Source organism: Carlito syrichta, unplaced genomic scaffold (assembly GCF_000164805.1).
Source record: "Carlito syrichta isolate Samal-C Ts95f unplaced genomic scaffold, Tarsius_syrichta-2.0.1 Scaffold100857, whole genome shotgun sequence".
NCBI classification, from domain to species: domain Eukaryota; kingdom Metazoa; phylum Chordata; class Mammalia; order Primates; family Tarsiidae; genus Carlito; species Carlito syrichta.
Window position 1 is genome coordinate 9,203 of NW_007044953.1, and position 17,873 is coordinate 27,075.

The 17,873-nt window shown below is 51.0% G+C and overlaps 1 protein-coding gene across 1 annotated transcript in view; it reads right to left on the bottom strand.

Moving 5' to 3' along the window:
• The window catches only part of MIER2 (MIER family member 2), a gene marked incomplete at its 3' end in the record, with an annotated part of 24,117 nt that extends 7,099 nt beyond the window's left edge, over positions 1-17,018 (bottom strand). The window contains exons 1-7 of the mRNA XM_021715534.1: positions 16,930-17,018; positions 12,297-12,387; positions 10,669-10,811; positions 6,920-7,045; positions 6,112-6,235; positions 5,491-5,582; positions 5,046-5,115 (exon numbers count right to left, since the gene is read on the bottom strand). Of these exons, the coding sequence (XP_021571209.1) occupies positions 5,046-5,115; positions 5,491-5,582; positions 6,112-6,235; positions 6,920-7,045; positions 10,669-10,803 (547 nt within the window). The remainder of the gene's footprint in view (positions 1-5,045; positions 5,116-5,490; positions 5,583-6,111; positions 6,236-6,919; positions 7,046-10,668; positions 10,812-12,296; positions 12,388-16,929) is intronic.
• Positions 17,019-17,873: the final 855 nt, after the last annotated feature.

Here is a 17,873-nt window from a genome sequence, read left to right on the forward strand (position 1 = left end):
GGCTGACTTTTTTATTTATTGTAGAGATGAGGTCTCACCAAGTTGCCCAGGCAGGTCTCGAACCCGCGGGCTCAGGCAATCCACTCACCTCAGCCTCCCAAGGTGCAGGATGACAGGCTGACTCACCAAGCCCAGCTAAGCCCAGGCAACTTGACGAGACCTCACCTCTACACTAAAAAAAAAAAAAAAAATTAGCCAGGCACCTGCACTGCAGTTCCGGCTACTTGGAAGGCTTGGGGCAGAAGGATCACCAGTGCCCAGCAGGTCAACTCTGGGATGGCCATAAGTGTGCTACTGCACTCCAGTCTGGGCAACAGAGTGAGACTCCACTTCAAAAAAAAAAGGTAGTATTTCATGATCAGGTAGAACTGAATTTAGAATGCACAGGTGGTTTAATGTTTGAAAAAAACCAATCAATCAATGCTGTGTGCTACATTAACATAATAAAAGAAAAAAAGACTATCTCAATCCATGCAGAAAAAGCATTTGAAAAAATTCAACACACATTCATGGCAAAATCTGTCAGCTACTAGGAATAGAAAGGAACTTTCATCTGATAGTCACAAAAATCTTATAGTTGACATCATACTTAATGGAGAAATACTTAACACTTTCCCCAAATTTGAAAACAAGACAAGGCTGTCCTCTGTCACTATTTCTTTTTACCCTTGCAGTGGACTAACCAGTATACTAAGCCAAAAAAAGGAAACATTCATATGGAATGGAGCCAAACATGAGCCAGAATAGCCAAAACAATCCTAAGCAAAAAGAACAAAGCTGGAGGCATTACATTGCCTGACTTCAAATTATACAGCAAGGCTATAGTACCCCAAACTGCATGGTACTGGCACAGGAGCAGACACACGGACCAATGGAACAGAATAGAGAATCCAGAAATAAGCCCAAATACAACCAACTGATCTTCGACAAAGAGAGCAAAAACATACACTGGGGAAAGAACACTCTGTTCACCAAATGGTGCTGGGAAAAATGGATAGCCATATGCAGAAAAATGAAACTTGATCACTCTCCCCATACAAAAATTAACTCAAGATGGATTAAATTAAGTCTTTGCGTCAGATCTGAAGCCATAAAAATCCTAGAAGAAAACCCAGGAAAAGTTCTTCTGAACATAGCTTTAGGCAAAGAATTTATGGCTAAACCCCCAAATACAACAACAACAAAAATAAGTAGGACTTAATTAGCTAAAAAGCTTCTGCATAGCCAAAGAAATAATCAACAGAGCAAACAGGCAACCTACAGAATCAGAGAAGACATCTGCAAACTATACACCTGACAAAGGATTTATATCCAGAATCTACAAAGAACTCAAACTAATCAGCAAGAAAAAGGCAATTAATCCCAATAGAAAGTGGGCACGCAACATGAACAGACATACCTCAAAAAAAGATACACAAATGGTAGACAAACAAATGAAAAAATACTCAACATCACTAATCATCAGGGAAATGCAAATCAAAACCACAATAAGATAACGCCTAACCCCAGTCAGAATGGCCATCATTTAAAAACAAAAAACAATAGATGCTGGCGTGGATTCAGAGAAAAGGGACTGCTTATGTTGGTGGAAGTGTAAATCAGTACCACCTCTACAGAAATCAACAGGAGATGTCTCAAAAAACTAAAAGTAAATCTACCATTTGATCCAGCAATCCCACTACTAGGTATCCACCCAAAGGAACAGAAGCATTATATGAAAAAGACACCTGCACTGGCTGTTCATCGCAGCACAATTCACAACTGCAAAGGTGTGGAATCAACCTAACTGTCCCTCAACTGATCAATGGATAATGAAAATGTGGTATATATACAAGGGGATCCAAAATATATGAAATGTATTTATACTAAATTGTGTATTTATTCTTATTTGTTTAAACTTCAGTCATCTTCAAAGTACTCTTTGTTTGATGCAATACATCTATCAAGATGCGTTTTCCATCACTCAAGACAGTTCTGAACTCATCCATTCTGATGCCTTTTAGTGGTTCTGACATTTCTGTTGCGCCTCACCCACATCAGCAAAGCGTTTCCCTCTGAGGATTTTTTTCATTTGGGGAAGCAGAAGAAGTCACTCGGGATGAGACCTGGTGAGTAAGAAAGGCAGGGTGTGGGAGTCACGCCACTGTGGGTCAATAACTGCATACTCAGCATGATGTGGGCAGGTGCCTTGTCACGATGAAAGAACCAAAAGCCTGTTTGCCAGAGCTTGGGACATTTCTTCTCCAAACGATGACGCAACCTGCTCAGAACTTCCAGATAAAAACTTTGGTTGACCAATGATCTGGAGGAGCAAATTCTGAGTGTATTACAAGAGGCCGGCCCTTCAAAAGGTATTTCCAGGTTTTTTGGTTCCCCTTGTACACTATGGATGACTATTCAGCTACCAAAAAGAATGAAATAATGTCTTCTGCAGCAACTTGGATGGAACTGGAGAACATCATCCTTAGGGAAATAACGCAGGAAGAGAAAACCAAACCCTGCATGTTCTTCACCTATGAATGAATGCTAAACCAAGGACCCACAGAGACATTGAGAAAGGTATGCCAGACGCTGGAGACTCAGAAGGAGGAGGGCAGAGGGTTGAAACAATCAGCTATCGAGTACAATGTGCACAGGTAGGGGTGGAGGGTACACATAAAGCCCAGACCAAAACCTGTCTGTGCCCAGAAAAGCTACTGAAATTTTTAAAAATTAAAAAAATAAAAGACATGAAAATTGTAAATAAAGAAGCAAAGCTATTGCTAGCAAATGACATTAAAAATACATTAGAATCTACCAAGTATTGACTTTAGCAAAAGTTACCATGTACATATCAATTAAAATAATAAACTGCATTTCTACTTGCACAAAGCAGAAAATGAAGTTTTAAAAATACCCTTTATAATAGCACCAATAAACAAGTATTACAAAATATGCACAAGACTGCTACACTAAAAACTATACGACACTGCTAAGACCTTAACAGAGAGGTAAACCATATTCATGGACTAGAAGTATCAACATTGTTATGATATCAATTCTCCCCAAATTAAGAGTCAATGCAAACATAATCAAAATCCTAGCAGGAACCTCTCAGGCAAGTAACAAGCTAATCTTAAAACCTATATAGATATACAGTGAAAACTCACCAAGTTGGAGGACTTGCACCACCTAAGACTTACTTCAAAGCTGAGATAACTGAAACAGTGTGTCAGTGACTCCGGGAGAGGCAAAAGACACACAGTCACACACGATTCATCACACGGGCACCACTGCATTTCAAGAAGAACCTTGACCCATACATACCTCACACCATATATTAACGATTAAGTTAGGAAGCAAAGACTCCTTAAATAGTACACAAACATATTACCATTAAAATAAAGGTTGATAAGTTGGACTTTACTAAAATAAAAGACAACATCAAGAGAATCACAGGGCCAGCCACAAACTGGAGAAGACACTGGCAGTGCACACGCCAACAAAGGACTCATATCCAGAACGTCTTAACGACCCCACAAATCTGAACAAGAGGCAACCCCAGGGAGAAAGGAGGAAAAGCCTTCCACAGGCACTTCACAAGATCATATCAAGACGGCCAGGAAACCGTCCGAAAAGGTGCTCGCCATCAGGACTCACGGGGAAACGCAAACTGACGGCACGCCACGACACCGGCACGCCCAGCAAAAGGGCCAGCATCAGGCAGACGACATCCAAAGTTGACCAGGATGGAGAGCAGGGGGAACTCCTGCAGACTGCAAGAGCGAAACTCTTGAGCCGCACTTGCAAGCCGACACACACGCCCCCGAACGACTCTCAGCCACCCGTCAAGTGCCACATGCCAGTGTCCACTAAAAGACACACACAAGAACGCACATGTCTGCAACAGAAAACAGCCCAATGCCAGCCAACAGCAGACAGGGTAGGTCAGCCTGACACATGCCAACAAAGCAACACGATACGGCAACAAAATGCACACACCCGCATGGATGGCTTGCACCCCCCAAGGAACACGGAGTGAGAAGACACCTCATCCCACAGGTCAGGAAGGACCAGCTGCTCCGACAAGGCACCCTCGTGGGAGCCGAGTCAATGGCAAGGGGCCCAGACGACAGCCTCGAGGGCACGCGCTGAGGTCTCCAGCCCCTCTAAGGGTGTGGCTGAGGTGTGTCCACAGGGGCTTTCTTCCTGTGTGTCCCCTCAGACCCTGCCTCCGGGCTGCCCCTGCTTGGCTACACCTTCATGCCGCCCTCCTTTGCTCAAACTGGGTCTCCGTCAGGGCAAGCACATCCCACCAGCCCAAGTCCGACCCTGTCCCAAGAGGACTTGTCTCACCACTGAGGGCCCTGTCTCCCTCTACTCTCTGCACTTCACCTGTGACTGTCCCTTCCCACCCCCAACCCCAGTGGCTGGCTCGTCTGGTGAAAGGTTCCCGAGCCAGGACTGCTGGCCAGGGCCGGCAGGGACCCCAGGGCAGGAAGATCAAGACCCACACCAACAGGCAGCTGACGTCACGGCTCAAAGGCACAACAGAGGGTCGGCTCTAACTGCCAGTGGGAAGGACACAGACGTCAAGTCCTGGGGCAGACACCCTGATGAGGAGGGCACGCAGGAGCCGAGGCCTCGTGGGAGGGGGTGTCTGCCCTGGGCGCCGTGGGGAGGAGTGCCCCAGCACAGCAGAGCCAGGAGGCACAGCAGCCGTGGGTGAGGCAGCAGGCTGGGGAAAGCAGGGGCCGAGGCCAGGGCTGGGCCAGGTTGGGCAGGAGGGGCTGCCGGGGCCTGGCCGCGCAGGAGGATGGGAGCAGCCACGGAAGGAGGGGCGGGCATGGTGTGACCTGAGGCCAGGACAGCGAGCAGGGAGAGCCCGGAGTCTGCCCACCGCCCGCCTCCCTGGCCACGGCCCACCGCGAGGCCCAGGCTCAGCCACCCTAGGGGCTGTGCCTGGAGCCCCCCACACGCTTCCTGAGGACCCGATGTCCCACAGGCTGCTCCCTGAAGTGGCGCGCTGCCGAGCAGGCTTCACCTCTTCGCCCAAGCCCACTTACTCTTCTCCCCGTGCCGGTTCAGGTGCAGGCTGCTGAGGTCGGCTTGGAACTGAGGCCCCACCATGATCTCCTGCAAAGGCAGAGGCCCAGGGTCAGGACACTGAGGAGGAGTCCCGGGTGGACAGGAGGCCGGCCGCCACGCGCTGTGGTGGGCTCCAGGCGGAGGGCCGCCGTCCATACCCAGACCCACCGGAGCAGCCTGCCTGCTGACGTCCAGGTCTGGGGTCTGGGGCCTGAGGACGGGAGGCAGAAGCCCAGGTGTGTGCATTTGTGGGCGGCGCCCTACGGCTGCGCAGGAGGCTCCAGAAAGGTTGGCGGAGCACAGAGTTCTGGGTGCCCAGTCAGCCCAGGAGTCAGGTGGCCCAGGCATCCCGAGAAGGGCCTGGTGGGACTCAGAGGTGGCGACCACAGGTGGGGAAGGCAGGGAGACAGAGGCACCACATACCTTCTTACATTTGTTGGCAGGAAGGGAGTCCTCCTCGGCGTCGGAGGAGGCAGAGGAGTCGGGCCCTTTGTCTTCGCCAGCCAGGAAACGAGCTTTAGGAAACGAGAGGCAGGTCAGGCGCCGCCCACATGGGCACAGCCCGGCCCCACCCTCCTGGGTGACAAGCTCTCTGTCTCCACTCTCTGTCCACCTGACCCCCACACTGTGACCCCTGCCTGAAGGGTACACGGATGGGCACAGGACCCAGAACCCAGAGGCGCCCCTGAGGAAAGAGGTCTTTGCCCTCTTCTGTTGCCACATCAGTGGGCCCCAAGCCCCCAGGTCCCAGGAAAAGTCCGCAGAGGCAGGCAGACCTGAGGGAGGACACTTCTGGAGGTGCTGTCCCTGAATCCGCTAGGGGAACCAACACATTCCCGCTTGGTTTAAACCCAAACCACTCCACTCAGCTCACAGGCCAGGGCAGAGAACGAGACACCCAGGGCTACCCACACTCCTCACATGGGCAGACGCCCTTGTCTGTGCACGTGTTCTTGGCCTGCGCCAGCCCCAACACCCCTCATCGCCAACGCTAGAACCTTGCAGGGGCCCAGCTAAAAGGGAGGATGGAACAGGAACACTTACGTCCACTCTGGTTAGGGAAAAGGTCGGAGGCCTCGTGGGAGGTCACGGATGGGGTGAGGTCGTCTGCAGATGACTGTGTCTCTTCCTCTTCTTCCCCTGAAAGCAAATCCTTCGCTATTTGTTCCTTTTAACAAGAAAGTAAAGAACATTTTGCAGTTTGTTTTAGGAATCTCAAAGTAACAGCAATGACAATAACAGTGAGGACTGGAACAAGGAGCTTCCCTTGCTGGAAGCCTAGGGCATGTGGGGCTGCCACTCTCATTCTGTAGACAGGACAACTGTACCCATGACCACAAAAGCTGGGACAGTTAGAGCTGCCACTGGGCACCCACCCAGAGCTCACGGCTTTCTCGGCCTGTGCACTTGGTTTGAACCGTAACGAAGCCTCCCCAACCCGACCGTGACCTCAGGATGGAAAACATCAGACGGCCCAGCCCTGGGGAGGTAGGTCACTGGCTCAGCTCCCTGCCCAGCTGCATCTCTTCACAATCGTCCCTGCTCTGCCCCCTCCGCCCACCCAAGCCAGATGACAAGTGGCCCGCGATTAGGGTCTCTCTGCTGCAGCCCATCCCCGTGGCCACTCCGACTCTGGGTGAGTGGTCACAGGGGCTGTACCAGTCACAACGCTCAGGAGGAGAACAAGAGCCCTTCTGAGGAGCAATCTGCAAACTGGCCTCGTGTGCACGGGTCATGTTCTACTTGTTCTGAAGGACTCTGTGCCTTTTCTTGCTGAACCCTTCATGCACAGGCAGCCAGGGGCTCCCCTGCCTTTTGCTAGGAGCCAGTTCCAGGAAGAGGCCATGCTCACCTTGTCCAGGGTCATGTCCGGGAGGTTGGGGGCCATGTCGCCACCCTCGCTCTCCCGTTCTGAGAGGGGGTCTGAAGCCTCATAGCCGTAGAGTGCAAGCAGCTCGTCGAGGGGCATGTCGCTGCTCTGAATGGGGAAGGGGGACAGGGCCCCGTCAGGAAGGATTGCTCTGGGGGTTCTGGTCCCCTTCCTCCTGCCTGAGCCTCGCTGGCCACCACAACCAAGGCCACTCTGTCATCCCCAGGTCAACTCCTCACATGGCAGTATTCCCTAGCCAGACACCAGGCCCAGTCCTTCACCCAGCAACTCCTGACAAGTCCCGGAAGAGGCACAGGTGAGACATCTCAGCCTAGAGGTCACCAAGCAGGGAAGGGTGTAACCAGAACAGGCCTTCCCGTCTACACCACACTGCTCAGTGCCCCCTTTCACAACAATTCCTGGAATGCAAAGATGGCTTGATATCTGGCAATCTACTATCACAATAATGACATCGACAAATCAAAGGGGAAGAAACAAATATGAAAAAAGCATTTGGTAAAATCCAACATCTACTCCTGATTTTAAAAACAGATGGATGCTTCATCCATATAATGGAGAAGTTGTTAACTCAAAACGGGTCAAAAATGAACAGCCAGAGAAATTCCCATCACAATCTGGAACAGGATCAAATACTGTTTTGATGCTTTGAGCCAATGTAATATGACTAGAAATAGAAATTTGGCTTTTAGGCCGGGCTCGGTGGCTCAACCTGTAATCCCAGCACTTTTGGGAGGCCAAGGTGAGTGGATTGCCTGAGCCCGCGGGTTTGTGACCAGCCCAGGCAACTTGGTGAGACCTTGTCTCTACAATAAAATAAAAAATTAGCTGGACGTGGTAGCACACGCCTATAGTTTTGGCTACTTGGAAGGCTGAGGCAGAAGGATCACCGGAGCCCAACAGGTTGACGCTGAGGTGGCCATGAGCCTGGGCGACAGAGTGAGACTCCAACACACACACACACACACACACACACACACACACCCCAAACACACAGGCATTTAATTCCTTGGAAGGAAGAGACACAAACTATCATTGTCTCCCTCTCCAGTGTTGCTTTCAAATCATTATTTCTCCACCCTTGTGTCAACCTCTCTCTACTTCGAGGCTAGAAGCACCTGCCCAGACTCCAGCCTGACGGCAGGTCACCATCAGCTTCCAACTTCCCGGACATTCCCTCTCATTCTCCCAAGATTTCAGCACCAGTCTCCCTGCACCCCAACTCCTGCCCTAACTCATCTGGGGAACTTCAAGTCCACACGGAAAACCCCCAAGTCCACTCCCAGCTCCTCCTCAGGGTGGCATCCTCAACCCTCTCCCCATCTACATCAAGTTCCCCCTTTATTCTCTCTCAGAACCCAACATCCAGCATGCCTATCATCATTTCAGATTATGAACTTGGAGAGGTTCAAACAGTGGTCCAGAGGTCCCCGAGTTCCCTAGGACTTTTTCAGGGTCACCCAAGATGAAGCCACCTTCATCAGAGCATGAAAATGTACTTCCTTTGTCCACCGCATTGACACTTGCACTGGCAGCGCAGAATCAACAGCCAGTAAGAGCCTAGTGCCCTGCACAAGTAGAGGCCAGTGCAGCCCCATGCACGAGTCATCACTGCCTTATTCCCACATAAAAGGATGCAAGCTTCACTTCAGAATATCCTAGATAAAGCCAGCACTTTGTTAAATCTCACCCTGAGCAGATGTTTCTGTTCTCTGTGTGAGGAAATGGGAAGCACAGAGAAAACACCTGCTGCATACCAAAGGGAGGAGGTTGCTTCGAAGAACTTTACATGTAAGAACGAGTGGTGAGGTGAAGGGGCCGCACCTTGCAGTTTCACCTGTAAGAATGCTGGCGGAGTGCGGTCACTCAGACGGGCACTGGGTAGGGGCTGCCTCATACAGGAGCCAGGGGCTGACAGACTCCAGCCGCTCAGACGGGTATTGGGCAGGCACACTTGACTCGTACCTGAGCCGCGGGCCGGCAGATTACAGCCACTCGGATGGGCCCTGGGGGGAGCCGCCTCACACACAGGCTGGGGACTCGCAGACTTCAGCCGCTCAGACAGGCACTGGGCAGGTGCAGACTCATACGTGAGCCGGAGTGGCTCTTACTTTAAAGGAAACAACTGACTGTGCTTAACGTAGAGATAAAGTTAAGTTTTTAAGGAAAATATCATAATTTTGGAAAACTGGGATTTGACAACATGCACTTGCTGAATCCAATGCGAATTGTTACGGACAACCGTAATCCCCAGTATGACTGTATTTGGAGACAAGCCTCTCTGTAAGTAACTACAGTTCAGTGGTAGCATGAGGATGGGGCCTAATCTGGTAGAACTGGTGTCCTTAAACAAAAAACACGGAGTGTGCCACTGCACTACAGCCTAGGCAACAAAGAGTGAGACTCCAACTCAAAAAAAAAAGAAGGAAAGAAAGAAAGAAGAGAAAAACACCAAAACCACCAAAGAGTCTGCTCACTTTCTCTGTCTGCCATGTGAGGACACAAGAAGGCAGCCCCCGAAGCCCACCCTGCCAGACCTTATCTTGGGCTTTTCAGGCTCCTGAACTGTGAGAAAATAAATTTCTGTTGTTTAATCCACCCCATCTGTGATATTTTGTTACGCAGCCCTAGCAGACGAATACATTAACAAACGGGGCCTTTTCGTTTTATAGAGATCACACACGGGTAAAGATCCACTGCGGGCTCAAGACCAACAGATGGTGACAGAATCAAGGACAGAGGGCTCACCGATACGGCTTCAGAGTCCACTCTGCAACTGTTCTTTACAAACTACCAGTCGCTGCATTTTGAAGAAAAGTATCCCGCTATCCGAAAAGCTGGTAAAGACTCCCCTCCTTCCCAGCAACAGATCTGTTTGAGGCTAGATTTGAATTTCAACCAAAAGAACCTATCACAATAGACAATATCTGCCTTAAAAGCCAGCACCTAGATTCTCACGTCTGCTTCTACATTCAAAGAAAATGTAAAATTAACTCTTCTCTCTCATTTTTGCTTTTGGAAAATAGTCATTTTTTTCATTTTCATTAAAAATATATTCCTTATATTACATGTAATCAATGTCATTTCTTTTTTTTTTTTTTGAGTTGGAGTCTCATTCTGTCACCCAGGCTGGGGTGCCATGGCACACTCACGGCCCCAGCATCAACCTGCTGGGCTCAGGAGATCCTTCCACCTCAGCCTTCCAAGTAACCATAACTACAGGTGCTACCACTCCCAGCTCCTGACAAGATGAGATCTTGCCGGGTTACCTGGGCAGGTCTCAAACCCGTGGGCTCAGACAACCCACTTGCCTCGACCTCCCAAAGTGCTGGGATCACAGACTGAGCCACCGAGCCCTGCCTACTAATGTTACTTTTACATGAATTAGTAAATAAGCGTTTTTAAATGCCAACTTTAACTTGTGGGTATAGTCAAAAGGCAACAGATAAATCACATAAACAAAGCTTCTTGAGGCCCTCAATAATTTCTGAAAGCACAAAGGGGACCCTGGGACCAGAAGTTTCAGGAGAGTTGGTTCCACGTCCAACCACCACGCTGGCTGTGAGCACTGAGAAGGCAGCCGGTCCTCCGCTGAATCAGTCCTTAGCAAGTGCCCAGAGCCTGGGCGAAGACACGCAAACAGCCGCGAAGCGCAGCTGCTCGCAAACCTTGAAGCTCGCCCAGGAGGGCTCCACGCCACACGAGCCACGTACCTGGGAGATGAAGTCCTTCTCCAGTGCCTCCTCGGGCTTGTCTGGGCACCTTGAGGCCTCCTCGCACTCCTCCCGGACGCTGTAGTCCTGAGACAGGATTTCGGTGAGGCTGAACCGATGGTCTCCAGAGCCCATGGACACCACTGGGGAGGAGACAGCAGCCCAGGTGAACACCAAGCCTCTCCTGTGACCCACCACTGTACTGAGAGTGGACAGCTGGGGCAGGAGAGGTGAGGGGGCCCTGCTGCCCCAGGGACAAAGCCCTTGGTGTGCAGCCGTGGGCAAGAGGCTGCCCAACAGGACCGGCATCTGGCAAGGACCCCGACAGAGCACCTCCTGGCCAATGTCCACACCAAGAGAGGAGCAGGCCTGGCGCACTGCACACACAGAGCCCAGTTTTCCTGAACCCACAGGCCACGAGGATTTGGGGAGCAGAAAGAGGGCTAGTTAAGTCAGGGTGAGGGAGTAGCAGGACTCGAGCCAGGTGCACACCTGGCTCCACAGCTCACGTATGGTCTCAGGTGAGGCCCTTGGCTCCCGAAATGGGGTGATGCCGGCCCCCCCCCGTGAATCACAATGGAATCAGGTACCATGCAGAAAAAACGCCAATGGGGCCTCAACAAATGCAGTTCCTCATCCCCCATCCGCAGGGCCACGGCACTGCCACATAAAGAAGCCGTGCTATAAGCACTGCCCGACAGAGAGAGACGGTCACCAACGTAAGGATTTCCCCCCCAAAGAACCAGCAGGCGTTCTCTGTCTCCTCTCCATGGTTAGTCTTCAGAAAGTCAAACTTTGAAACGAAAAAGGAAACAGACAGAGCTTCATCAATCCAGGCAGGGGGCATGGACGCCTGAGGCTGGGGATGTGGGGTCGGGGTCCAGGACGGGGGGCCCTCAAGAGGGCTGGTCACACAGGTGTGCGCGCGTGCACACACGTGCACACACACACACACACACAGACACACACACGCTGTCAAGGGGACACGCTGCAGCCCACAGTTCTGCATGGAGGACCCCGTGTGAACGGCACTTGTCGAAGGGAGGAGGGACCTGGAGCTCACTCCCAGGAGGAGGACTCGTGTGTGGGGGAATGGGAACCCGCTGCCTCCCGTGGGCTGGGTGCAGGCAAGTGCAGATGCTGGTGGGAGACGCAGCCCCTCACTGGCCTCAGCGGCAGCCTCGCAAGAGAAAAACCATCACAGAGAACTCACCCTCCAGCACCCCCCTTCTGTGGTCCAGCACAGGCGGCCAGCAGGAGGGGCTGGCGGGCCTGGGCCTTGGCTCCAACCAGGCAAGCAGGGGTGCCGCCCACCCAGCTCCCGTGCCACCTTCTCCAGCCACCAGAGCCCCTCCACTAGCCACCCCCGCCCCCCACCGCTCCAGCAGGCCGGCGCTGCCCTCGGCCTCAGGGGTGTGCTGGGCTCTAAGGGGGTCTGGGCTGCTCAGGCTCCCAGCCAGTGCTGGAGAACAGAAAGGTGGAGGCCTGACTCCGCGGGAACGGGTGGCGGCTGACCCCCCCACCGGGGCGCCGGACCTGGCCAGCCAGGCCAGGCGAGGACACTGTCTCTCACAGCCACAGAGACCCTGGCAGACGTGGGCAGTAGGAAGAGGGGGCCAGGGAGGTACCTGCGGTTGTCTGCAAACCAGGCTCCCCGGGGCACAGGCTGTGAGCGAGGAAGGAGACCACGTGAGGACTCTGCCTCCCCAGCGAGGAGGCCTGTGGAGAAGAGAGGCGGGTGAGCTTGAGCTCGGCTCCAACCTGGTGCCGCACCTCACAGCGTGGCAGCTGGGGGCGTGCGCTGGTCAGAGCCCAGCCACTGGATGACCTGGGAAAGTGGCTTCACCTCTGCCACTGAGGCCTGGGGGATGGGAACTGAGAGCAGGACAAGCGTCAAGCATGCGGCCGCTGCTAGCCATGTCTCCCGCCAATGACTTGCTCGGAGGGTCTAAGCTTTCCCGCTCAGGGTGGGACACATGACAGCAAAAGCCGCCACGAACGGCCCTATGATCCTGACCCATGCTACAAGCCAGGTGGACCCTGAGAACAGCACGCTCAAGGGGAGAAGCCAGACACAGGAGGCCACACAGTGCAATTCCATGTGCGTGAAACACCCAGGACAGGCAAATCTACAGCCTAGAAATGGATTCATGGTTTGGGGGCTGGGGAGAGGACAGTAGGGAGTGACTGCTAATGCGAATGGGCCCTCTTTGGGGATCTAAGAATGTTCTAGAATCAGATACATGTGATGGCTACATGACCGTGAAGATACTAAAAAAATCACTGAATTAAACAATTTTAAATGGGTGTATCTTATGGCTTGGAAATTACTCCAATTTTTCTTAAAAAGGCAAACAAAACCATTATAACAAACACTATTATCATAATGTTCAAAGGTTTACTGAGAACAAGAAAACTACAGACCCAGTATCTCTCATGAATGTAAACACAAAAATCCTCAAAAAAATACTAGCAAACTGAACCGGGCAACATATAAAACAGGATTATAAACCGTGACCAAGTAGGATTTACCACAAGGATGCAAGATTGGTTTAACATTCAAAAGTCAATTCATGTAACACACCATATGAATAACATAAAAAACGAACACAGGATCATCTCAGCAGGCTGAGTTAACAAAACCCAAAAACCCTTTCATGATAAAAACACTCAACAAACTAGGGAAAAAAGTGAACTTCTCAGCCTGATAAAGGTACCTATGAAAACCCATGGTCATCACGGTGCCCAGCGGTAGCAGATGATTGCCCCCCTCACGCCATGAATAAAAGTGAGTTCTCAGCCTGAAAAAGGTAGCTGCGAAAACCCAGTCATAATGTTGCTCAGTGGTGGAAATGGAAGCCACCTCATGCCATCAACACAACAGTGGTGTCCACTCTCAACACTTCTACCCAACATAGCACTGAGGTTCCCAGTCAGTGCTAGAAAATGAAATAAGAGGAATCAAGACTGGTAAGGAAGAAACTGAACTACCTGTTTTTGCTGGTGACATGATCTCACACATAAAAAAGCCCTAATTAAAAAATGATTCCAAGTACTAAATGAGTTCAGCAAGATCGCACAGCACAAAATCAACATGTTCGATCATTTCATTTCTACATACAAGCAATGAACAACCCAAAAAGAAAATTAAGAGGACAACGTGTACAGTACTCTGAATGAACAAAGCATTGTTGGAAAAATTAAGGACCAAAGTGAATGAAAAGACATCCCGTGTTCGTGGCTAAGAAGACTTAACATTGAGATGACAATACTCCCCAATGTATTTACAGGTTCAACACAGTCTAAATCTATCAGAAACAAAGCTGACTTCTTTGTAGAAACCGACAAGCTCATTCTAAAAAGCACATGGAAGTCCAGAATAGCCAAAACAATCTTGAAACAGAACACTTCCCGATTTCAAAATTTGCTACAAAGCTACAATAATCAAAATAGTGTGGTACTGACAATACGAATAGGCACATGAACCAGTGGAACAGAACTGAGAATTCAGAAACAAACTCACATATTCACAGTCTAATGAATTTTGACAAAGGCACCAAAACAATTCAGTGGGGAATGAATAGTCTTTTTTAACAAATGCGGCTGGGACTAGATAACCATACCTAAAAGAATGGAGGTGGGTCCCAATCTCACGTCACATGCAAAAATTAACTCAAAGTGGATCAAAGGCTTTGGATATAAGAGTTAAAAACGACACAACTCTTAGGAAAAAAACACGGATAAACGGTTGTGACCTGGGATTTGGCAAGTTTCTTAGATAAGACACCAAAAGCACATGTAACATAACAACAAAATTTGGTAAAATGAATTTCATAAAAGGAAAAACTTTTGTGCTTCAAAGGACACTATCAAGAAAGTGAAAAGACAACTCTCAGAACGGGAGAAAATATTTGCAAACCATACATCTCACAAGGGGCTTTTGCCTAGAATACATTAAAAACTCAGTAAGAAAAAGACAACCCATTTTTAAAAGGGCAAAGGATCTGAGTAAACACTTCCCCAAAAAGGATATACAAATGGCTACTAAGCACATGAAAAGATGCTCAATATCCTATCAGGGAAAAACAAATGAAATCCACAGTAAGATACCACTTCATAATCAAAGAATGACTATGATTTTTTTTTTTTTTTGAGTTGGAGTCTCACTCTGTCGCCCAGACTGGAGTGCAGTGGCCGCTCCCAGCCACCGGAGCCTCGACCTGCTGGGCTCCAGTGATCCTTCCGCCTCAGCCTTCCGAGTAGCTGGAATTACAGGCATGCGCTACCACACCCGGCTGATTTTTTTTTTGATTTACTGTAGAGATGAGGTCTCACTGCCCAGGCGGGTCTCAAACCCGCGGGCTGAGGCAATCCACTCACCTCAGCCTCCCAAAGGCGCGGGATTACAGGTTGAGCCACCGAGCCCGGCTTATGATTTTTTTAAAAAGGTAATAACAAGTGTTGACAAGAATGTGGAGAACCTGAAACGCTCCGGCACTGCCGGCGGGTGTGTAAAACAGACCAAGAAGGGACGAACACACCAAGTGAGGCGCCAATATGAATGGCACCTGGAAAGCAGTGAGGCAATTCCTCCCAAGTTAAACAGCGCTACCACATGACCCAGGTGGACACGTGCAGGTATACACCCAAGAGAAATGAAAACATATATCCACACTCAAGCTTGTACGTGACTGCTCACAGCAGGATTATCCACAACAAAAAGTGGAAAAACCCTAAAGTCCATCAGCTGACGAGCAGATATACAAAATACTAACCGGCCATGAAAAATAAGGAGGCACTGTCACAGGTACAATGTGGATGAACCGTGAGTAACATCATGCTTGTGAAAGAAGCCAGACATGTAAGGCCACACACTGGATGATTCATTTTATTTCCAATGTCCAGAACAAGCAAGTCCACAGAGACAGAAAGTGGATTAGTGGTTGCGAGGGCCCAGGGGACGATGTGGGGCTTAGGAAGTGACTGCTAAGGAGTGTGGGCTTCCTTTTGGGGTGATGAAAGTGTTCTAAGATCGACTGTGGTGGTAGGTGCACAACTCTGTGAATATATGAAAAACCACTGATTATACATGTTAAAATGGGTGGATTGCATGGTAAGTTGATTCTATCTCTGTAAAGCGGTTGCCAAAAAGAGTACATTGAAATATTTAGTAAGGTTTAAAAACTTAATTAGTAAGAATTTGAGCCAGGCTCGGTGGCTCAGCCTGTCATCCCAGCACTTTGGGAGACCGAGGCAAGTGTATGGCCTGAGCCCGTGGGTTCGAGACCAGCCCAGGCAACTTGGTGAGACCTACTGTCTCTACAGTCGGTCAAAAATTAGCCGGGTGTGGCAGTGCACGCCTGTAGTTCCCACTCCTTGGAAGGCTGAGGTGGAAGGATCGCCCAAGTCCGGCAGGTCGAGGCTGTGGTGGCCGGGATTGTGCCACTGCACTCCAGCCTGGGCAACAGAGTGAGACTCCGATGCAAAAAAAAAAAAAAAAATTTCAACACTGATTTCTTCACTGGGTCCTCAAGAAAAACCCCGAGGTGGGGTCATCATTCTCTCCACAAGGGAAACAAAGAAACCGAAGCTCCGAGAGGCCAAGTCCCTCACAGCAAGCAAGTGGGGCCATGGCAGACTCGAGCTCAGGCCTGAGACTCAAGGCCCTTCAGAGTCCACCACTCTGCACGGGAGCATGAACGACAGGACAGTCGGCCCTGGACAACATGGGAGCTGGAGGAGCCAGTCCTCCGCGCGGTCATGAACGCACACACAGGCTGGGCTCCGTGGCTCAGCCCGTCATCCCAGCGCTTTGGGAGGCCGAGGCGAGTGGGCTGCCTGAGCCCGCGGGTTCAAGACCAGCCCAGGCAACTGGGCAAGACCTCATGTCTACAATCAATCAAAAATCAGCCAGGCGTGGTAGCGCGCGCCTGTAGTTCCGGCTCCTTGGAGGGCTGAGGTGGAAGGATCGCCGGAGCCCAGCGGGTCGAGGCTGGGGTGGCCATGAGCGTGCCACTGCACTCCAGCCTGGGCAACAGGAGGAGACTCCCCAACTCACAAAAGAAAATCCACACATCACCACTGACTCCCCACAAATCAACTGTTAATGGCCTTCTGCTGACCAGAAGCCTGATGGATGACGCAAAAAGCAGGTGAACACACATCTTCTATGTTGTATGTATTATGTACTGCATTCTTGCAATCGAGGAAGCTACAGAAAATGTTATTAAGAAAGTCATAAGGAAGAGAAAATATATTTACTATTCATTAAGTGGAAGTAGATCGTCATAAAGGTCTTCATCCTTGTCATCTTCACGCTGAGGAGGCTGAGGAGGAAGAAGGGGATTGGTCTTGGGGCCGTGGGGCGACAGGGTGGGAACAACCCGCGTGGAAGTGACCTGTGCAGCTCAAACCGTGTGGCTCAAGGGTCAACTGCACACACACGGACAGCCAAGCCACGGGAAGGAGCAGGGAGACAGCAGGGCTCTGGCACCGCAGCCATTCAGGCAAGCAGGCTGGTGAGGACCAAGCGGCACCTGAAGCTCTAAGCAGGGAGTGACATGGCCCAACCAGCCTTCGCCACATGGCGACAGAGGCAACGAGGAGAGAAGGGAGGAGCCAGCGGGGACCCACCCGGGTGGGAAGGGACTCCAGGGACCAGAGTCAGGCAAGGCACACAGAGCGCCTGGCAGCCCGGGACACCTCACACCCTCTGCCCTGGGGCTAGTCCAGACCGGCAGGGGTAGCAGGGAGGCGCTGCAGCCTCACCTTCCAGGAAACAGTGGTTGGCATCGGCCCGCAGCTACTCTGCACGGTCATTTGCGGCACAAAGCCACGGCGAGGGCACCCCAAGAGGCCCTCTCTGGGACCCTCTGGGTGGGGGGGGTCTCTGAGCAAGCGCTCAGGCCTCAGCCAGGGGGCTGACTCCTCTCCTTGCTTGCACGTGGGAACCCTGACCAGCAAGGAGGGACGAACACACCAAGAGGGGCCCAAGTGTGAACGGCGAGTTGACAACAGACCCCCGGGAGGGGCCTCTGGGTTCAGACAGAGTGGCAATCACATCTGCCCAGGAGGTTGTGGCCCTCACCTGACTTGCCACTTAACAGGGGAGCTCAAGCAGAGAGGGGCACAGGAAGAAGCAGCCGGCGACAGCAGACAGAGCCGCCAGCATGGAGGCCAAGCAGCCTCATGTCCTCACGTTGATC